Source organism: Ipomoea nil, unplaced genomic scaffold (assembly GCF_001879475.1).
Source record: "Ipomoea nil cultivar Tokyo-kokei standard unplaced genomic scaffold, Asagao_1.1 scaffold1834, whole genome shotgun sequence".
Taxonomy (NCBI): domain Eukaryota; kingdom Viridiplantae; phylum Streptophyta; class Magnoliopsida; order Solanales; family Convolvulaceae; genus Ipomoea; species Ipomoea nil.
Window position 1 is genome coordinate 5,281,212 of NW_017618262.1, and position 23,856 is coordinate 5,305,067.

The 23,856-nt window shown below is 31.6% G+C and overlaps 2 protein-coding genes across 7 annotated transcripts; both read right to left on the reverse strand.

Moving 5' to 3' along the window:
- Positions 1–8,233: 8,233 nt before the first annotated feature.
- On the reverse strand, positions 8,234–11,613 carry LOC109192892. The gene is made up of 9 exons (XM_019343598.1): positions 11,461–11,613; positions 11,116–11,383; positions 10,930–11,026; positions 9,577–9,701; positions 9,418–9,502; positions 9,211–9,340; positions 8,840–9,124; positions 8,500–8,724; positions 8,234–8,416 (listed from the first exon to the last, which is right to left on the reverse strand). Exons 1-9 carry the CDS (start codon positions 11,611–11,613, stop codon positions 8,234–8,236), a joined length of 1,551 nt encoding a protein of 516 aa, XP_019199143.1.
- Positions 11,614–18,675: 7,062 nt separating this feature from the next.
- Positions 18,676–23,675, reverse strand: LOC109193205. Of its 6 annotated transcripts, none has more exons than XM_019344056.1 (5): positions 23,366–23,675; positions 22,123–22,176; positions 21,862–22,045; positions 19,668–19,806; positions 18,676–19,044 (listed from the first exon to the last, which is right to left on the reverse strand). In XM_019344056.1, exons 1-3 carry the CDS (start codon positions 23,656–23,658, stop codon positions 21,949–21,951), a joined length of 444 nt encoding a protein of 147 aa, XP_019199601.1. In that variant the 5' UTR covers positions 23,659–23,675; the 3' UTR covers positions 18,676–19,044; positions 19,668–19,806; positions 21,862–21,948. The 6 variants fall into 6 exon arrangements, 3 of the variants coding, with proteins under 3 accessions (XP_019199601.1, XP_019199602.1, XP_019199600.1); XR_002056229.1 differs by lacking the exon at positions 18,676–19,044 and adding an exon at positions 19,350–19,552 and having other exon boundaries at positions 21,862–21,945; positions 22,109–22,176; XM_019344057.1 differs by lacking the exon at positions 18,676–19,044 and adding an exon at positions 19,350–19,552 and having other exon boundaries at positions 21,862–21,945.
- Between the last annotated feature and the right edge of the window lie 181 nt (positions 23,676–23,856).

The window sequence follows — 23,856 nt, forward strand, 5'->3', positions numbered from 1 at the left end:
TATGTCGTCTCTGTATCCGTCTTCACCATAAGGAAATAGTAGTGGGTACTGCGGTGGGAGATATGCCGGATTTAATTCAGTTATTCTTTGAAAATGTCCAGCTTTAGACTCCACCAATATATCTCTTTCTCCCATGTTTGGATCTAAATCACCAACAATCAATGCCGCCACCTCTCCAACCTGTGGCAAGTTATATGTCCTTGCATCCTTGTTCCTCTTACCGATGAGTTTGATTTTAATATCAGCTCTATAGTTACTTTCCATCTCTGTTTTGGCCATTCTAAAACTCTGGACCAAAACATTATTTTCATCCAGTGCATCTTTAATGTCTTTAACAATTTCACGATGGATTGTATTGTTTGACTCATCTTCCCTGTTTGAAATAGAAAAACCCATACAATTTTATAATCTATATTGTTACAAAAATGATGTTAATTTATTTAAATTAAATAAACGTACATAACTTACCCAAGTGCATTTATACGATTTGTGATCTCATTTTGAGTATCATAAATATACAATTGAGCAAACTTTGGTCTCTCGCCAGATTGTGGGAGCAAACTACCCATTAAGTGAAAATTTTGACCATGTAACCTAAAAGTCGGTGGTGCACTACCATTGTTGACCGTTCTGTCAATTTTTCCACCCATAGAAGTAAAGCAAAACATATTGTTAAAGCACCGAATGTTCTTTAAGAGATGGGTACTCTTTTGATCTTGGTTAAAGAACAACTGCCTGATTCCCATAGGTGGAATATTAGGATGCGGCAACTTTATCTTTCCATGACCGCAACATAGTGAATATTTCGGATTTTGAACACCGCTAGATTTATTAACTCGCTCCTCTAACCAAAACATAGCTCCACAATGATTGCATGAGTACGTTTGATCACCAATATCACTGTAATAATCTAGAAGAAAACAAATGTTATTACTCTTACCTATACTCAAACATTAAAGGTTATTACTCGTACCTATACTCACCATTAAAATTTGTAGAGTTTGATGGTGTATCATGGACCACACTATCAAAAGCTGACAACAAATTAAATTGCATTGACGCCTTTGGTGTTGAGCTATTGTAATCCACAACGCACGATCTTGTTGTTAGAACTATAAGATGATAAAAAAACGTTATTATTCATAAAGCAATTTATATAAATTCATATTTTTAAAAAGGATTTACTTAATTGCGCAACTTTACCATTTGTTAGATTTGTCAAAGGCCCTCGCCTTTCGTTGGACACCATAGGGGTAGTTTCGAGCACGTTAGATTGCAATGTCATTGATTGAGTAATATTTTGTAAAACTATTAGGAAAAAAAATTAATTTTAATACACAGAAAAAAAAATCCAAATATAATATAGTAAATATATATAGATATATAATTTATAATAGAAATTTGTTTATCAATACCTCCACTTTGTCCACCCAAAAAACAGCTTTTATTTTGAGATGTTGAATTAACACATGTAATCTTCTCTCTATCACTTGCCGATTGTAGTGCAATTGAACACTCTAAACAAAAAATTTGAAAAAATCTCACATTAATCTCTGTAATATAAATAATGAAAATAAATTTTATTATACCATAGTACCGACAATATTGTTTAAAATAAAAGGACTAACCATCCATCACAGTTACACTTGGTGTGTTTAATGTTGCATTTTCTGTACAATAAGATAATAAAATAAAGAATTACTAATAAATCTTACGATAGGAGACTTGGAATTGTATGTACTAACCTTTATTATTGATGTAAATACGATTTGCTAAATTATTACATTAAATAAACAAATTTACCCAAAAAAAAACAAAGGCTATCTAGGTAGCATCCCTAATTCAAATACAATAAACACCGCACATAAGGTTCCTATATAAATAAGCGTATGTATAATTATGGCCCATTAACCATATTTAACCATAACAAATATTCCAAATATAGTAATATATTAAAAATATATATATCTAACATCTCATACTTCTTCAAAAAAAAAAAAAAAAAAAAAAAACATCTCATACCATTGTATACGTTGAATGGTTGTTTAGAAAGACCTCCACACTGTGCCCCAGTAAAACGCCTCTTATTTTGAGATGTTTCATTAACAAATGTAAGCTGAGATCTATCATTTGACACTTCGACTGCTATTGAGCACTCTAAGCAAAAAAATTACAAAAAGCTAACATTAATATCTCTATAATATAAATATCACTATTAAATGTACTATACCATAATGCCAATATTGCAATTAGAAATAAAGGAATTACCAGCAATCGCAGTTCGTTTCGGTGTGTTGAATGTTCCATTTTCCGTACAATCATTCTCTGTCATAAAAACAATAACGATTTTATAACCAATAAGATAAATAAGTATTAATATAATTTATGATTTAGATTTAAATAATACAATGATTACATAAAATAAACAATTTGACTGAACAAAAAATAAAACATATATGTAACACCATAATTTAAATACAATATTTGAATTACAATAAACACCATATATAAGATTGATTTAACAAACATGAAGAAAATATATAACCATATTAACCTAATTTATTCCACTAAGTATATAGCTACTAATAATAAATAAGCATACTATATATTATACACATATATATACATATTATCTACTCCGTGTTATATTTTATATATATATATATATATATATATATATATATATATATATATATATATATATATATTTATTTATTTATTTATTTATTTAGCCCAAAAAAAATTAAAAAAAATAAATAAAAGATCGAAGTGTCCAGAAGTGAGACTTCTGGACACAATCCGATCATCACTCCCACTGTCTACTTACCTCTTCTCTCTACGATGTCTCACTCTGTCTATCTCTCTCTATCGCTCTCTATCTATCTCTGTAATCCAGACGTCTTAGGCGTTAATGGCGTCTGAATTTTGTATCGCCCTTATCCACAAAACACATTCTTGATTCAATCGCAGACTACAATCGATTGTGTAAGTGTAAAATATTTTTACAATATTGGCTATTTTATTTTTTGTCTTATTAGTTTTAGTTTTAATTAAATTATTGTTGTCAGAATTATTTCACTTTTGGACCATGTGATTACAAAATAAGTGGATGGTGTCCCCTGGTGAATAAAGTCTACAGGTGAAGATTTCAAAGAAATAGAATGTGTGGCTGTGGCTTATTTGAACAAGGAAGAGCTAGAAAAAGGGCTACATTTGGGGATCTCAAAGGGAGCTCATGAAGTGCTATAAAAGAGTGCTGCTCAAATGAAGACACTGCTAATTGAAGTGATATACATTGTGAGAGCTATTCAGATTTTACGAAGCAATTTATACGTTAAATGTAATTTCTGATTTAATTCGTAAGAGTATTTATATTGTACTGCATGATCAGTACGTGGTACTGCTGAAGCAACTTGTGAAGATAGTTCGGGTATTCGTGTGTCAATCCTGGATAGGTGTTAGAAAGAGTGGTAGTGGTAAAGGCTGGAGGCCGTATTCAATTACCTCTTGTAATACTCCTTTGGTGAACATCTATAGTGGATTGGGCAGACGTGGGGTTGCCCCGTAGACGTAGGAGAAGGAGCTCCGAACTGCGTAACAATTTCCTTGTGTTTTTATTTTTATTTATGCTTTCTGCAGTTATTATTTATACTTGCTTAAACGAGTTTAATTAATTAACTAAATTGGTGCTTAACTCAATTAACGTATAAAAACACATCTTTTATATTTCAAGTATCACGGTACAATTTCAGATTGGCTTCGAGAGATAGATAGAATAGGGCGAATTTAGGGAATCCCTAAATTTGTGTTTGGGGTTTTAAATCCTATTTTTTTTGAAGCCAGATCTACTGAGATGGTTGTTTGTTTCTACGGATGCAACCTAGATGAAGTGAGATCTGTATTACAGAGCCCAAAATCATACGAAGCAGTGCTATTTTACAATCGCCTGAACATTCAAGGTGGTTACTTTTAATGGATCTCAACAATCGGACGAAGGTAAGTAATTTTGGTACTCATTCTTACTTAATCTTTACTATTTTTGCCTAAAAAATCGAAATGTAGATCGGTTTTCAATTCGAATTATGTGTGCTAAAGTGTATGTTTGTATAATTAGGGTTTGAACCTCACTAATTTAGCAACTTAGTGTTGTATGTTGCACTTGATTTCTATTAATTTGCAGTTTCTAACGTTTAGCTTTCTTATAATTACCAAGAAATTTGATTTTTGAATATAGCCATACTATATTGTTATCCTTGCTCTCCTATGATAATTTCTGCTTTTTAAACACAAACAGTTTTGAATGATGTTTATACAGTTCATAATTGCAAGAAAGAAAAAGTTCAAAAATCATATGAGAAGGTTTATAGACAGAATATAGGAAAGACACAGAAACTATGGGAATAATAGATGTTTCGATCAATGTTCAAAGTACCTTTATTTGAAATTGTGTCCTTCCTTTTGGACCCGATGACAGTTGATTTAGTTAACTTCCTCATTGATTTGATCTGCTTAATGTTTGGAAAGTGTTTCTCTGTAAGTAGTGGGTTTAGTTGAGAATGAATTGTGTACTCTGCATTTAAATGTGATTATCTTATTGTAACTGAGTTTAAAACATAAAAGCCCAATGAAATTCCCTAGAATTTTGCTAGAATTTATTAATGATTACTTGTACTGGGAAGCAGAAAAGACACACCTTGAAAAGGTAGTATTTATTCCCATTCTTAATCCTGGCATATGTTGGTTACAAAACTAATATTACTTTTTCTAGCTTTAAAACAGAACTGATTAAATTTAATTTTGATGTCAACACTCACCTAATTAGGATATGTGTATTTTGTTTTAAAATTTTAGATCCAGTACTGTTTTTGATTCCCAGTTCGATATGTTTATTATTTTCTGTTTTTGAAAATAGTTCACAATTCTGTTTGTCTTAATTTATTCAGATTCTAACATTTGTTTGCAAGGAAATGGCACATGATGATAGTAATTTCTGATGCCATTACATCTCAGAGTTACGATATACTATATTACTATATTTGGAGTTTAATTTAAGGTGATCTATTGCATTCCACTACTAGAAAATACAACAAATGAAGGCGTGATGTTATACTTACTTACCTGGCTAACCGAGCGTTCAAGATTTCACAACTTTGACACAAAATTCCATTGGAATTTTCTATTTATGTAAGCTCTGTAATTTGTAAAATATCTGACACGTAGCAAATAAATTAGTGGGGTGCATTCAATCACGACTTTCATAGAGTTTTAAAGACTTTTATGAACTTTAAAAGTTTGGAGGTATTCAATTCAAACTTTTAGAGAGTCTTTAAAAGTCAAGCGGTATTCAATCAAGATTTTTAAAGACTCTTTAAAAGTCGTGTGGTATTCGATTAAGACTTTTAAAGAGTCTTTAAAAGTCATGTGGTATTCAAAAAGTTATGAACTTTTGTAGACTTTTTAATTTTAAAAGTTTTGTAGACTTTTGTAGACTTTTCCTTCTTAAATATAAATAGTTGAAATCCAACCATCAACCCCAAGATTTCAAATTTTCTTTCTAACAACTTTGAATATTTTCTCTCTCTATTTAAACTATATTTTTTCTCCTTATTTAAACTCTATTCTTTTTTGGTGTAAACCACATTGTGGTCCGGGTCTTTCTCTGTCCGTTTAACGGTCCAGGTCCACCCGGTTCACTCCGAGAGGCACAGAAGCTGGCCCAAAGGGAATCGTCACTTGTGGGAATCGAACCCGGGTTCCTTATTTAAACTCTATAAACCTATCTAAATTCAATAAAATTATTTTTTTCTTCATTATCCTATATTTTCCTCATACCTAAACTCTACCAATTTTTCTCTCTCATAAACTTTAGAAGCTTCATCTAAAAAATCGAAATAATATTATTTTTACTTCACTATTGCTTGTTTATATTGATTTTTATTTTTTTCTATAAATTTTTTATCCCTAACTTTCTCTAATTCTCCCTAAATACATGAACAAAGCAAATTTTTCATCGTCAAATTTTAGTATATGTTTCATAATATTCATATAAATACTTATATATTTTTATTTTTATTCTTTTTATGTTTATATTTGTAATATATATTTTCCCTTTTTTTTTTAACAAGAGGTTACTACGAAGCAAATTACTGTTCGCAACAATAATTTGGGGTTGCAAACAGTAGCACCTTGTTGTTTGCAATATCAAATTGCTATTGCAAATAATAGTTCTTTGCGTGATGCCTAGCAATTTATCAAGTATAATTTTATATATATTATTAATATTAGATTTTTATTTATCAGGACTATGTGGTCTAATGGTACCCGGGTTGAACTTCCACTTGGAAGATTATGACTTTGAGTCTCAGTGGAGGCGTTATTGGTTCTTTGTGTTTTAGTAGGTTGAGAAAAGTATATGAACAGATACTACAATGTAATAGAGCCAGTAACTTTCAAAAAAAAAAAGATTTTTATTTTTTTATTTTATGCAACTAATAATTATATTTTTAAATATTTTATTTGATCAAGTCTTTTATTATAAATTTTATTGTTCAATATTGTTATGAATTTATAATGAAATAGTTTTTTTTTTTTTGTTGATGTTTATTAATAATATATATAAGTAATTAGCATATAAGTCTTAGCATACTATGGATAAAAATAATAATGTTGAGAATGTTGATATGAGTGAAGAACTATATAATAAGAAGAGTTTTATGATATTATAAATTTTTGTAAGAAAATTGTAAATGATAAGAATCAAAATCATTAAAAGTTTGTAAGGATGTATTCAATTTAGAATTTCAATGACTTTTGTAGACTTTTTAAAATAAAAAGTTGATAAAAGTCTATGAATGTTTTTTATATAGACTTTTATAGAGTCTTATAAAGTTTTAAAAAGTTTTGAACGACTCTATGAAAGTCAATTAAAGTTTATTAAAATCTATCATTTTAAAAGTCTTTAAAACTCTACAAAAGTCATGATTGAATACACCCCTCTTAGATTTGCAACATTTACTATGTATTTCGTAGTTTCGTTAGCAGCTTTATGGAGGTATACTTTTGATTACTACTGCAAATTGTTATTTGCTTAAGACACTACATAACTATTTAAGTGCACTGACATGTTTTGTATTCAAAATCATTGTTTGGGTTAGAAATTGTATGTTGTAAGACTTTGTATAGACTTAAGTATTTACTACTTGACTGTTTTGATTGGCAGAAAAATTTTGATAAATACAACTTTGATTTGGAATTTAGTTGTAGTCCTTATTTGGCTGAAATATTATGGCTTTAATATAGAGAGAGAAGAGGCATAAGAATTTATATTTGTGGTAATGACATACTTGGTTTGTGGCTTACTCTGTATAGATTTAATTATAAAGTACTTGACTATATTGATTGGCTAGAATTTTTTTCTCAATATACTTGGACTTGAATTTAAGCTGTAGTCCTTTATTGAAATATTTATTTCAATTATTGATTGAGAAGAAGGAGTCTGTTTTTTAGCTATATAAACTACTTAATGTTTAGATATATTTAAGCCATGATATTTCAATTTGATATTCTCTATGTTTTGTATGATATTCTTGATTTAGTTAACCTTCAAATGTTGGCTGACTTTGTATATGATCTATTATAAAGTAGTTTAGTATTTTAGAATGTCATGAAAAGATTTTGAAGCCAAGTTCAGATGTTGACAAAAATGAACTCATGGAAAAAAATAGAACACAGCCAAAAAGGTGCTATTGAAGTAAAATAGGTGAGAAATGTACCAAATGGTAATCATAGCTTTATTCTTCAATTAAAAAACAAACACAGTTGGATCAAAATATCTAATGCAACTGATGAATGAACAAATTCCTTTATTTCAGGTGTATTGAAAGTTCAAGACCACAACAATAGAGATACTATCCCTCAAAGATAAGTACTTTTAAATTTCAGCTATCATGTTTCTTGCAGATCTGTTTCTTGTGCCTGCTACTTGATATCTGCCTGTTCATACCTGCAATGAGTTAGGAAATAGACAAACCACAGCATAAAACATATAAAAACCATTTATAAGACTGTAAAAGAAAGCACTTAAACACAGTGCATAATATCCTTGTCAAACCATCACCAATCACACATAATATGTACTCAGTAGTACATATTATCAAAATCCAGATTACAAAAACACATGAGCACCCAAATCACCAATATCATCTTGTCCATCATTGAACCACAAAACAAAAACTCAATTTTTCTCATGTTTAACCAAAACAGCCTTTGCTTTCTTAACATCTCTCCTTGATGAAAATTGATCAAGTAAATTCCTTTTTGATGACACTGCTTCCAGGGGTTCATCTTGTTCATCCACCTTTTGCTTCTTAGCTTGAATAGGATTGGGACTGCTTGCCTCATCACCCGATTCAGATTCCTGGTATAAATAATAAAAAAAAATTAGTTAGACCATGAAGTAGTTAGTTTATTGAATCAAGTGACCATTAATTAAATACTTACATCAGACTCGGCATCTGGATCTTCTTCATTTAACATCCTTGATAGCTGATCTTGATCATCACTTAAACAGGGACAGTAGTGATCAATTAAATCTTCATCGTATGCTATTCCAACCACAGGTATAGCTATTGCTCGGTTCTTGAAGTGATCACTCTTAGCAGAAATCTTGAAGACCATAGCCTTATTACGGACTTCTTCCATACCGGTTAGGAGAGGAGACCCATCCTGAAAAAAAAAAAACTGTTTAGTCAGCTTTCAAAACTTAAAAAATTCTTTCATAAAAAAAACATTTAGAAAACTGTCTATTAGTACTTTTTTGACTCAAGGTTTAAAAAAATACCATTGAGTATTTGCTCCTTATGTCGAATGCAGTCTTTCCAATTATCTCGCAGCCCTCCTTGTCCCACAAAAGAAAAGGAGCATCTGTGGTCTTATCACCTACCCTCACAATGAGCCTGTACCTTAGGTTTCCCTCATGCCAGCTTGTGCCACATTTTAGGCATTGTAGAGCCCCATTCTTCAAGTGCAATTTCCTAAAGCATCCCTCACTTCTACATGAATGGTAAAACCAATTGGTAGTACTCTCCACAGCAACAATCCTTCCAGGAACCCAGTAGTAGCCCTCCTGGTAGTTCAAATTAAATAAAATTGTTAAGTTAGGATTAAAAAAATCAAAATAGAATGTTAAGGTTAAAGTAAGTTACAATGTACCTCGACTCTTTCATAAAGATCCTCGATTGTAGTTACGGTCATAGGAGTTTTTGAATTCTCAGCAGCATTGCCATGAGACATGTGAGACACAGTCTGTACATTTAGAGGTGGCCTGGTATCAACTTTCAAACTGCAAGGTAAAGAATTAAGATTAATTCATCATTGATCTAGGAAAGGTGATTAGAAATACAAATTATTTGGAATTACCTGTCTTTAAATTTCTGGACTTCCTTGCAAGGGTGATTAAACCATAGTTGTGTAGCGTTGTATGAGCTTGAAATCCTGAATTCATCTACATATTACAAACACAAATTTGATTAGAAATAATCAATATAGATGTTAAAGAATATCTTATCATGAACTTACTATCCACTTTCTTTGCTCGACAGAGTTGGAGTAAAACAATCAAAGGACCTTCCACATGAGTTTTGAAATAATGCATGGCCGTATCAACATGTTGATCCCAGACAGTACACTTCAGACGATTGCCCCTAAAAATTAGTAAAACAGATTGTAAGTAGATAAAATATATTGTACTGATTAACTTTATACAGAGTTGATTGTTTATGCTTTTTACTTATATAATAGTTCATTAACTGCAGGTGAAACTAAACTATAACTTTTAGTGATATATAAAGAAGTCTTTAAGCAGTACAGTCAGAAACTGACCAAGATAAGTATTTTTTGAATAATATATGTTTTAGCTTAATCACTTCATATCCACAGTTTACTTTAGCATGATTTATCACTTCAAGACAGTACACTTGCTTACATACAATCTTTATTTGAGATACAGGAAGTACATTTATATTGAGTTGATTGTTGAAAATGATTTGAGATGGGCACAAATATACAGTGGGAGATCAGAAACTTGGGTTCATCAAGGGATAATACATATATGTAAGAGGTAAGTTAAAGCTACTTGATTGTAAGATCAATTAGTTTCTGATTTGAGTTTTAAAATTTAATTGTCAACTTTCAGATAGAAAATTTCTTATTTAATCACAGTTTTAATACATAAAAGCATGTTTTGAGATTGGCACAACTATAAAGTGGTTTGAGATTGGCAGAAATATACATTGGGAGATCAGAAACTTGAGTTCATCAAGGGATAATACAAATATGTAAGAGGTAAGTTAAAGCTCATTGATTGTAAGTTCAATTAGTTCCTGATTTGAGTTTTAAAATTTACTTGAATCTGCTTGATAGTAAATTTCTTATTTAATCACAGTTTGAATACATAATAGCATGATGTGAGATTGGCACAACTATACAATGGTTTGAGATTGGCAGAAATATACATTGGGAGATCAGAAAGTTGGGTTCATCAAGGGATAATAACAATATGTAAGAGGTAAGTTAAAGCTCATTGATTGTAAGTTCAATTAGTTTCTGATTTCAATTTTAAAATTTATTTGAATCTGTTTGATAGCAAATTTCTTATTTAATCACAGATTGAATGCATAAAAGCATGGGTTGAGATTGGCACAACTATACAGTGGCAGATCAGAAACTTGAGTTCATCAAGGAATGTTACAGATATGTAAGAGGTAAGTGAAAGCTTATTGATTGTAAGTTTTAAGGTCTATGTTTACTGTATTGGTGACAAAAAGATTTAACACACATGTCCATTTTATAAGCATATTATAATTAGGAAAAAAAATGCAAATTTTATGCAGTTTTATATGGAAATAAATTTAGAAAAGTAAGCATACGTACTGGCCATCTTCTATGAGAAAATCCACCAATTTGGAGGGAAATCCAGCTATAAGAATCTCTTTTGGAGTGTAGTACTCCACCACTCTACCAATCACATCTAAAATGGGAATAGAACAAAACAAAGTAAGATGAAAACATAGGATATAGGATATATAATATAGAGAAAAGAGGAATTAGAAATCATACCAATGAGATGCTTTTCAGATACATTGCCACTCATTAAGTCAATATAAGACTTAAGCCGAAACATTAGTAAGGGAAACCCCTTGCGCCTGTGTCTCTCAACAGTATTCTCATGACTAAATCTGATAATATAGCTATGATCAGTAGTTTTGTATTGGTAGTAGTGGGATATAACTGCAAAATCTTTGATGGCATAAACCTTCCCTTCTTTCAAAAGTTTAGAATACTTTTCAACACACTCTTTAGGGATGTTCCCATGAATGTATGTACCCTATCAACAAAGAACATATATATTGACTGTCAAATTTTACATATTTTGCAGGCAGTTGAAATCGAAAGAGAACTTACCTCAGCATCATGAAAGACACATTCCTGACTCTTGATGCTATCCAAACTGTTGCACCCTTCGGGTACCGTATAGGTACGAATCAACCGTAGCCTGATAGCTTTTTTGTAAGTAGACAATTTGATGTCTTTGCCTAGAATAAAAACAAGAGCCATTTATTCGGCCAGAAATTTGAAAGCAATGAAGAAAGATGAATAGCCAAGTTAGACTGAAGAAGATAAGAATGGTAGATAACGCAAGAGAACAATGATAGAAAGCAATCAGCTAAATACCAAGAATTTATAGAGGGTTGTAGAGAAGTTCCAAATGAGCCATGATCTCTCGCTTGCCTCCCAAATGAGACTGCACATTGGAAGAACAAACGACACATGGGAAACTGTAATTACCCTTCATATATATATATCCTGTATCCGTTGTATGTAGATCGTAATTGTATGTATTTGTATTTGTATCGTATTGTATTTCTAAATAGTTGTTCGTTTATAATGGTTGGAATTCAATTGTTGGCCGCCGCATTAATATCAAAGGCGACTGACCACATTCCCAGATAATTGGGACTGTAAAAAAGGGATTGTAATCATAGACTTATAGATATAGATTTATTATTCTTCAACTAAGATACAAACTGAAATGATTTATTGTTATCGTTTTTTTTTTTTTATACCGAGAATCAACCAAAACGGCGTAGTATAGTTTGAGCGGGAAAATGGAGCCATTTCATTGGCCGAAATCTTATGGTTTTAATATATAGAGAGATTACTATTACTATTACTATTACTATTACTATTACTATTACCATTCATTTGGCGGCGAAACCAACTACAAAGCGCTACTCGTCTTCTCTCTCATTTTGATCATGAACTAAGACGAGGATATGCTATATTCCATAAGAACGGAGCGGCCCGAAGAATCAGCGACCTTAACCGCGCCTTCGTCGTCATGGCGACGGAATTTATTCTGTTGTCTATCGCCTGGTCGTATTTTGATAGACGATGGAATGGTTCCATCGCAAATTTGGCTACGGAATACTTTCGTCGCCATTTTGCGACGGAACTTTTCCCATCCCAATTTGCGCAACGGAACTTTTTCCGTCACTATTTCTAAACCGAATATTTCGTCGCCATATTATTTTTTACGTCGCAAATTCCGTCACAAAAAATACGACGGAATTGTTTTCCGTCGCGATTCCGTCGCATTTTTTGAATTATTTTAAAATAAAATTATGATTTTTAAATAGTAATGAATGTTTTTAAAATATTAAAAATAAATTTCAATTTTGGTCTTATGACTCTTTGGTTTTGTTAGTTTCAATCCATGACTTTCAAAACTGTTAATTTAGTACCTTAACTATTTAAATTTTATCAATTTTAGTCACTTCGATCAAATTGTCGACCAAATATCACCGAAAAAATTTAATTAACCAATTAATGTTTAATATAAGGGACAAAATGGTCTTTCTACCACAACAATAATTGTTGATCGTCTTCTATGTGTCCCTGCATCTCCGATTCTCCCACATCGTCTTTCCCGCATCTCCGATTGGCTGTCTACTTTCCAGAAGCTCGTCGCCGGAAGTTTATCGTCTTTCGTAGGCTTTTGTAAATCAGTTTGCATGGCCTCATCGTCTTTCGTAGTGGGTTGAGAGCTTTAATTTCTCTCACTAGAATGGATGCTCTCGCATATCTCTAGTTTCCCACCATTTGAAATTCTTTTTTCCTTGCAAGAACCTCCACGTATTGCTGAATTCATTTGGCTTGGATTTAATTATGCAAACATATGTTTAACTATGCATAGTGCACATTGTTCTATGTTCATAATTACTGAATTATATGTTCATAATTATAAAGCTATATATTCATAATTTTTGAACTTCATATTCATTATTATTAAACTCTATATTCACAATTATAGAACCATATGTTCATAATTTTTTATGTTCATATTCCCAATTGTTGAACTTTGTATTCACAAATCACAAAACTATATGTTCATAATTTGATAACTATACAGTACAAAAATTATGAATCTACAGTACAAAAATTATGAATCTACAGTACAGATATTATGAATCTGCAGTATAGAAATTATGAATCTACTGTATAGAAATTATGAATCTATTGTATTTAAATTATGAATCTACTGTTTACAAATTATGAATCTACAGTATAGATTTTATGAATCTACAATATAGAAATTATGAATTTATAATATAAAAATTATGAATCTATAGTATAGAAATTATGAATCTATAATATAGAAATTATTAATTGGAATCGTGGGTACCTTGCATTGTGCACATGGTTGCACAACATAACGTTCAAGTATTTGGGACTGCTCCTTTCTATTTGTGACTTATTCACATATTTGATTGGATTTCTACTGGGTTTTCTCGCCGGCTTGTCCTTGAGTTCTGGCGAGTGGGAGCTTTGTACAGATTTGTTGGCTGGAGATAGACTTCCGAAGGCATGGGTTTTCCGGCGGCATACACGTTTCTTCGGGAGGGCATCAACGGTAGCACTGGCTTTCTTTCCAAAGTTGGAGAACATCCTCTGTTTTCCAACAGATTTTTCAAGATTTTTGACGGTGAGATTCACTTTTTCCTATTCTCTTGCTTGGGACTTGCTTTCTCTCAACATAATATGGCTTGATTGGCGTTAATCCACCACGGAAGGTCCTTCATTGTTCTCCGACAAGGGACGGTGGCAGTGTTTTTTCAACCACACATGAAAAGACGAAATTGCCATTGAGATTAAAGATTAATTGACTAATTTAAATATTTGAATTAAATGTGAAAAATGTATCGAGACACCGTCGCGTCCAGGTTCATGATTTCATCCAACATCAAATAATATTCAATTATCCAAAATTCTTCCAAATCATGTAATCCACTTATAATTTTGATGGGTCAGAATCAAGTCAAACCCGCTAATTAGACAGCCCAATTAATGCAATTGGCCTAGTCCAACTCAATTAAATATTCCATCATCTTGGACCGAACAATTCAACACCCACTTACATTTAATTAAGTAATTAGACCCATTAATTATTTATTGGGTCATTTAATTAACCCAATTAAATAAATATTTATCCAATTAACCCAATTAAAATAATTAATTTGGTAATCAATTATCAATTAAGATCCAATAATACACAAATCAGCCCACTTAAAATTTTAATGTTCACAAATTGTCGGCAAATTACTGTGTGGACCATGATCCACACAATGTTATATGGACCATAACAAAAAGTACATTTTTAATATACTAAATGTACATTATTTTTGTATTGAATGTACATTATACAATATAATGTACACTCAGTATAAAAATAATGTACATCTCCTGAATACAATGTATATTATTTTTGTACTGAATGCACATTATTTTTGTACTGAATGTACATTATTTTACAGTATACAAAATATGGTCCAAAAAACTTGTGTGGACTATAGTCTACACAACTTGTGTGGACCATGATCCACACAATAATGATTGCAAATTGTCACTTGCTTGGCGGGCTTCAAATGCAGAGAGAAGGAAGTTTTGAAATTAACATAGTCCAAGAATCCATATTTACAGATAACAGACCAGCATATTATATTCTGACTACAAAAAAAACTCTAATTTATAGCAATCGTTATACCCTACACCACAGCGCGCGTAGCACTGTGCGCCGCGCGCCTCCCAAAATGACGTCGTTTTGGGAGGCGCGGTAGGAAGTTGCTGTGATTATGTATATTTGTTCACACAATTATGTATATTTGTTCATACAATTATGTATATTTGTTCATACAGTTATGTACATTTTTTATACAATTATGTACATTCTTTTTATACAATTATGTACATCCGAATCAGAAAATTTGGATGTATTATGTTAAGAGTTGATGTTTATTATGTTAAAAGTTTATGTTTATTATGTATTATGTTAGATTATGTGTATTATCTTTTAAAAAGAGTATGTATATTTTGTTATATAATTATGTACATTCATGTATACAATTATGTGTATTCTAGTATAACTTTATGTACATTTTTGAACATGGGTTTTTTTTTTTAAAGAAAAATTAACTGCCATACACTGGGGCGGGAAATTTAAAAAAATTAAAAATTAAAAATTAAAACGACGTCGTTTTGCATCTGGGCGCACAGTGCAACGCGCACCGTAGTGTAGGATATAAATTGCCAATTTATGGGAAGCTCCAACAAAACTATATGCAAAAGCCCAATTGTGTCTACAATCTTGTTAAAGGCCCATTTCATTAAAAAAAAAAAAAAAAAAAAAAAAAAAAAAAAAAAAAAAAAACCTTTAGCCAAACTGCAATTTTAGTTTTAGCTAAAATTAATCTCTTCCCAGAAGTTGAACTTCTGTACGTGAAGATCTGGTCAGATTCACCGGGAGGCACAACCCTTATCCCATCATGAATTGTAGCAACTGATTATACCCATGGTAAACAATACTAATCCCTTGGTTCACAATTCCATCAACCGCAGGATTCCAGCCACATAATGAGAAGTTAATTTGGATGAAATAGCAAGCAATTGAGTCACATAATCAGAAACAGATTAGGATGAAACAAGTTTTGAATCGTAGCGAAGCACTTTGTGCTCAAATGGCATGTAGTGACATCTCTCATGTGAGAGGTCATGAGGTCGAGGCGTTGTTGACTCTGTATACTTTATTAGGTTGACAAAGTATATTTGAACAAATACTACAATTTAATAGAGTTGGTAGCATTCAAAAAAAAAAAAAAAAAATTGAATCGTAGATACACTCAAATTCTTCCATATCCCTGGCAATCAACAACTGTAAATAATACTCCATATCTATTGCTTTGCATCCTCTGATCCTCATTCAGGCATTAATTTAAATTTTGGTTATAACAATATATACTCCTTTTATTTATTATAGGGCCCATCATATCACTTTCCTTTGTTGTGATCCGGTCATGCATGCACTGTCACTCGCCTAAGTTACAACCTCGATCTCCCATGCAATAAGTGTGATAAGTATAATCATTTTACACTAAGAACAACAAATCTTTGCATTAAAAATGTTACTTTATTATTTGATTATGTTTTTTTTTTTTTTTTTTTTTTGAAAGCTTATTATTTGATTGCTGGTGTTACCTAACTTAATTATTTATCAACGTAACAATTACTAAATATAATTAATTATATTTCTTATATACAATTTTAAATTAGTTATATAATCTAACATTTAAATTAGTTAGATTAGATTCATGTTATTAATTATTAAGATACATGTGGGTGAACTCAACCGCATATTAATATTATGAATTTAAATATTTAAATAACTAATAGATTTTAATAATATTAAATAAAGTTTATTTTACTTTTGATCTCTACTGATTATAGTGATGAACTTTTACTTATAATTCTTTTTTTTCTTTTTTTTTTTCTATTTTTCTAGCTTATAAACCTCTCACTTTTTAATAAAAAAAAAAATTTCATTTTAACATATTTAGAATATTATGGATTAAAGTGCATGCTCAAAACGTAAACGTTAAAATACGTACTCTATCAGTAAACATGTGAGAGATCGAGTAACAACAAATTAAAATAATGATAATACGAACAATTATTAGTTGTCTCGTCAAAAAGCTAAGTTGTTAGGTATAATCCAAAAATGAGCATGTTAACAAGCATGTTAGATGATTTATTGTGTACTCTCATCCTAAAGTAAATGTAATTAATAATTTAAAATGTAATGCCAAAATATCTCAAAACTAAAAATTGTGTACATTAATTAATAATAATTTGTATTTGAAATAACATATCTAAATTTTATGAGCTCTCTAATCTCTATGTAAAATTATCTAATCTTTTTATGCTTTTGATTCAAGAAAAAAAAAAAGAAGAGTAAACAAATGTAAATAATAAATAAGTTGAGAATGTAATTGTAGTTTTCATGACAATATTTGTGGCCATCTCTATCTGACTATCTCTATTAATCTTTTTATTTATTTTTTCTCCTTTCACTTTTCAATAATTAATTATTTATTGTCATAGACTCAAGCGTGTAATAATATATTTAAGTGAAGAGAATGGTACTATCATGAAGGGTATAATTAAATCTAAGTTAGATTTTGAACTATTGTCCATAAATATGACAAGTTTCAAAAAGATTGGTTTGTTTGGTAAAATAGGTAGTTTATTAGCTAATTTTGATTTATTTGACCACTATTAATTGTTTGATTTGGTTAAAAAATTAATATAAATGTTTGATTAATTAACTTTTTGTAACTTAAAAATATTAAAATTCAAAAAGCTGCTCAAAACAACTTTTTCAATTAGCTTTTTGAAAAAAAAAATTATACCAAACAACTATCAGCTAACAGCTAATTTACTAAACACATTTCTACAATCAACTAATATTATCAACTAGTTATATTCTTTAATTAACTCAATCAACTATCAGGTAATTGCCATTTATCAAATAGGACTAATCTCAACTTTTTAAGTTATTTTTGAAACAAAAACTTAAAAATAAATTCTCTCAATATATAATTTTTATAAATTGAGTCCATACTCGAACAAAAGATAAAAACAAATATACAACGAATATTGATGCATAGATGTAGCATAACGTAACGTAAAATATGACACTTTTTAATAAACGCAATCAGAAATTCAATCAACGTATTTAAAGAAAGAAACTTTCCAGGTAATCGTTTACTAATCATCACAACAATAACAATTTGTTGCTGACAGTTATACTTAATACAATGGCCCTGTTTGGTAAAAAAATTGGCTTATAGGCCAATTTTGGCTTATTTGACCACTATTAATTGTTTGATTTAGATAAAATATCAATATAAATGTTTGGTTAATTAGCTTTTTGCAACTCCAAAAGGCTAAAATTCAAAAAGTTACTCCAAATAACTTTTTCAATTAGCTTTTTGAGAAAAGAAATTATACCAAACAGCTATCAGCTAACAGCTAATTTACCAAACATTTTTCTACAATCAGCTAATATTATCAACTATTTATACCCTTTAATTAACACAATCAGCTAACAGCCAACAACTATCAGCTAACAGCCATTTTACCAAACAGGGCCATGACAAATTATTCTTTCATCATTAACTAAAGCATTTGAGATTGCCTGCATTAAGGCTAATCACAAGGGAAAAAACCAAGCAACAACCAAAACATTACAGCATAGCAATCTGTATTAATTTCAAATTCAATCAGTTCACAACAGAAATGGAAGATTTGCATTCATTAACAAAACATATATATTACATGATGCACTTTGTCTACTACAAACTGAAACCAGAGAGCATCATATCTGGCCTTCATTCACTACAAACTGAAACAAACAACATAACTGGACTTAGAAAATAGAAACACTACTGGGAAGATCAAAGAGGTTCTTAGGCTTTCGGGATGAATTTTCGCATCCACACATTCTTGCCCTTAATTGTAAATTTTGCTTTTGCCAGACCTCTAAGAACCAAGTCAACAATTGCCGAAGAGGTGAAGACAACCAGGGCAAAAAGTGACTGCTCATTGGGCTTCACCACCTGCATAGAGATGGACTCCACACAGTCGCCAAACATCCTGTTGAAGTAACCCAAAAGCTCCCATTCAAAAACAGGATTGCCCTTAGAAAAAGTAGCAAACATTGTTCTTACGACTTTTGGTTCATTCAAAAGTAAAGGAGGCATCACTGATTCAGAAGACTCATCTGTGAGTCCGAGTCCTCCGAACCTTTGGATCATGGGATCCATGGGAGGCACCACCGATTGAGATGACTCACCTGAGAGTATGAGTCCTCCAAACCTTGGTATCATGGGCTCAGCAACAGACGGTGGCATTATGACCATTTGAGTTTTGAGCAACTCTTGTTCAGTGGTTCTCTTGATGGCCATTTTCACGAGATCGCCCAATACCTTGACACAAACATCCTCCACAATCATTCTGATCCCATACAATGCCTCGGCCCGATTTTCATGAAAGAACTTTAGAGACAACTGCTTTCCCAAGAGATTTTGAGTGAGTGAAATCTCACTTGCATCAGAAGAGAACAGATACATGGCATCTGTGATGCATCTAAGGCAGGCCACAGCTTCATCAGCAAGTCCATCGATCAATTTTATGGGCGATGACAAGATTTTTTGCACAGCATTATTGATTTTATTATGTTCTAACCAAATCCATAAAGCAATCATATTCACAGATACCTTAGGATCACGTTCAAGCACAAAAACAAGGATTGAATAGAGTTCTCTGTTCATTGCATGGAAAAGATTATTCATCAACTTGACAGGAACTTCAGGATAGGCAGCATCCATGGCAAAATATGCTCTTAGTTGACAAGACCTGTTCACATGAAATTCACACCATGAGACTGCCGTGAATCTCCCAAAATGACAAGATTAAAAGACAAAAAAAAAAAAAAAGGTATTAAGATATGAAGCATGCCAAAGTGCCAAACCAAGGAGACTCTTCACTGTGAACAATAAACCTAAATAATAGAGCCTGGCCAAGAATGAAAACTAAGAACACAAAAAACTAGAAATGGATGAAACAAACTAACACAATTTCATCCAAGATATAGCCAATACATCAGCCAGATGTAAAATGACCAAATGGTGGTGCTGAAATCCTCAATCAAAAAGGAGTCATAGAATGCAGTTTCTCAGCCCGGTGGCCCCGGTGTCAAAAGCACACAAGAAAAAGCAAGTCATCATACAAAACTAAGCTGCAAAGGAAAAACTTTTTTTAAAAAAAAAAATTATTATTTTACATTGAAAAAAAAAAAAAAGAGAAATATGAAGGAAAAGGAGAAACCTCTAGAGGACGTTTGCCTTAAGAATTCATCTATGCAATCAACTTCTACACGGTTTATTTATAGGCACTTTAACACTGCCACGCACCTCATGTGTGAGGTAGTGGCCCTTAGTTCAAATGCTCGGTAAGTAACAAATTTTAGTAGGTTGCATTTAATAATTTTAGATACCTTTTCTCAAATACCACGGTATACAATCATAATTTTTCAGTTCTTGTTGATTTAAAATATAGGCCCTTCAAAAACCCCATCCCTCCAAATTAGTTCCAAAAAGATAATTCCTATAATTTAAATAAAAATTTAACACATATTACCTATCAGAAAGAAGAGAAAAAAGGTAGAGCATATATCTTTCATCTTAAGCCTTCATAAATTCATCTGAACCAGAATAAAATTTGGTTTCATGTTCATTTTCCATTTCAAAGAAGCCAAAACATGCTATATCACAATATGATTTTGACCATTAAAAGCTACTAGTTAAGTATTGAAGTGTGGTTCACTGCTAGGTGTTTTAACATTTTCCATTTCAAAGAAACCAATCTCATTATGTGTTAAAGTGGACACCACACAACATCCTAATACATTATTTTTGCATATAGAAAATAATTTTAGATAGGATTGATGGAAAAGGAATAATTTAATTTAAAAGGGAAGTTTGAAATAATTAATCCTCATGCAGTCTTTTCTGTTATTATTACCTTATTCTGACACTACTAAGTGTTGATTAATTAGTTCAATGTCCTGCCTGTACTCAGTCTAATAGATTTGCTTATGGAACATAATCATTCACTAATAGGAAAATGTATGCTCTTGCTGTTATCATAGGGATTCTGTAAGCATTTCTTCCTTACTATTATTAATTTTAGTTCATCTAATATTCATTAAAAGACTTTCTGTTTGTATTATTCTATAGGTATATTTTGCTTCCTTTTTAAATTTCGCGAACATAGCTAATGCACTGTCTGTCTTGGTTTATGCCCTATTTACTATTTATTGGTCATATCTTCTTTCTTCACTTATTTTCTTTAAAAAATTTTATGAATCTAGATACTTGCGCAGCCTTCTATTAAAAAAAAAAGTATAAGTTTATACAGAGAATCAACCTTCCAAATTGTGCTCTGATATGTCTAATTTTCACTTCAATTCAACTTGATCCCAAATATGGAGCTTGAATACACTCAAATCAAGCCAAATCATGTTTGCCTTGATTTGAATTGCTTGCAATCCTAATGCTTTTAAGTGATAATTGTAACTGTTAGACATTCTTGAAATAAATTACCATCACAACTCAAAAGGATCAGAAAATGGTAAAAAGAGAAACCTAATTCACAAGGTCTTAAGTAGCACATTCTTAGAAAGTTAAATGTGGACCAAGAGGAGCCCGTATTCTTTTTCTTTTCTTTTTTTCCCCCACTGTAATCTCTAGTTGTGTTTCTACAAATAAACCCCATACACTTACTGCCAGTTATTTACTGTTGGGAATGCAGAAAGAAGAAACTAGCAATAAACTTTATCACAGAGAATAAAAATAGCAAATATCAAAGAAATCATTCTAAAACACCTTTTGCCAGGTTTAAATCCCATACCTTAAATGATATTGTGCTGAGAATCCATAGTCCAGTTCTCAGCCACTGCCACCATTTCCTGTCTTTTTAGCTGAGGCACAGATCCTGTCATTTTGGAAATGGTAACTTTTGCTTACAATGCTTTTCAGTTTCAATAGCTTGAGTATCTCTACCATTGTAAAATCGAGTTGATGCACAGTCCAAGCTGCCAAAAGAATTGAATAATTAAATAGAACTGTCAACTTCCCAGAAGTTTAATAGAAAGCACCAGCTTTATGTTACCAAGAATCTGAATATTGTAACAAAACTCTCAATGACAGTGACCAGGTCTCCTCCCTGCAAGGAGGAGAACACAATAGTTTAGCCACCATTGATATGACAAGACAAAAATTGCACTTAAGAAACAAAGAGAGTACTGGTAAAAGATTTGGTATTTTACCAACATAGAATTTTGGTATACCTCTCCTGAAAAAGGGAAAACAGGAAATATGTGGACTATGAAGCAAGCATAACACTCTATTAAGCATTGTCCCCTAGAAATAAACATTAATTAGTAAAAGAAAATTTCATAACATGTGAAATATACAAGGAAATGTCCAATGATTTTAATTTCAAATTTTCAATATACCTAAGCAGAGAAACAAGCAGTAGTAAAGATTGCAGCATTTCAGAAAATATGAAGTTCCTTTTGCATGATCAAATGTGGACTGAATATCTGGATGTTTTTTTTATCATATAATAATATTTTCACTGAATCACCACCAAACTTTCCTAGAAATGCAAGTCATTGTTCATATTCTTCTTGCGATCACAATAGTTGTAATTTAGACTTCTCTTGAGTTCAGGAATAGTAGGTCATGCCCATATAAAATTATCATAATCAATGTTTAAAAAAAAATAATAATAATTGGAGTACTTTTTTCTATTGGACAGGATCTATAGCATGCACTGCCCATATATTGAATAATGAAACTTTTGTAGGTTCTTGGCCAGTATTTTATCTTTCCGAAAATCCCTTTTTATTGTGTGTAACATTTATGATAAAATCTGCAAGTTACATAAATTGATTTCTTGAAGATGCAATACACATCACAAGATAGCATTAGCATATCTATTTTAGATTCTAATGAAGTTCATAATTTCAACCCTTTAGAATCACTCGAACTTTAGTCAAGACAACATATGCATCTATTTCTTAATCCACATCATACTGAATACAGATATGCACAATCAATAGTACACAAATACATAAATAGAATGCACAAAGTCCTAACATTATGGTAACAAGAATCTTCAACATTTAACTGCAATGAAATGATGGGAATATACTAACACAGAAACCTAACTGTAACAACAAATTTAATGGCAAAGTAGTGTTCAAAAATATGCACTTTGATTTCAACCAATAAAACTACACCGTCAAACTTTATAATTAACAGCAATAATCACATGGCATTACATAACATATGCAAATTTGAAGAAAATATCATCTAAAATGCAACGAGAAATGGATTACACTACATACTTCAACCGCAAAGCCTCCTCCAAGTCCTCCAAATGGATTGCCGAACCCTGCACTTCCAGACCTTCACCGTCGGCATCACCACCAGCTGCAGACTCGTCGCTGTTCCTCCCAATAGACGAAGAGGACGACGAAGAACTGCGACCACCATCATTCTCCACAATGACCTCGCCACGCTGTCCTCCAACGGAGAACTCTGGCGATTTGTACATCGGAATACACGTCATTCCGGTAGCGAATTCCGGCAGTCCGGTCCGACAATCCTCGGAACTGCTCGCTCCCAACGCAATCGGCATATACAAGGCGTATATGCACTGATTCATATATATATATATATATATATATATATATATATATATATATAGGTTGGGTATCCAATACATAGGCAATTTATATCCTACACCACGGCGTACATTGCACTATGCGCCCAGATGCAAAACGACGTCGTTTTAATTTTTTTTTTTTTTTCGAAATTTTCCGCCCCAGTGAATGGC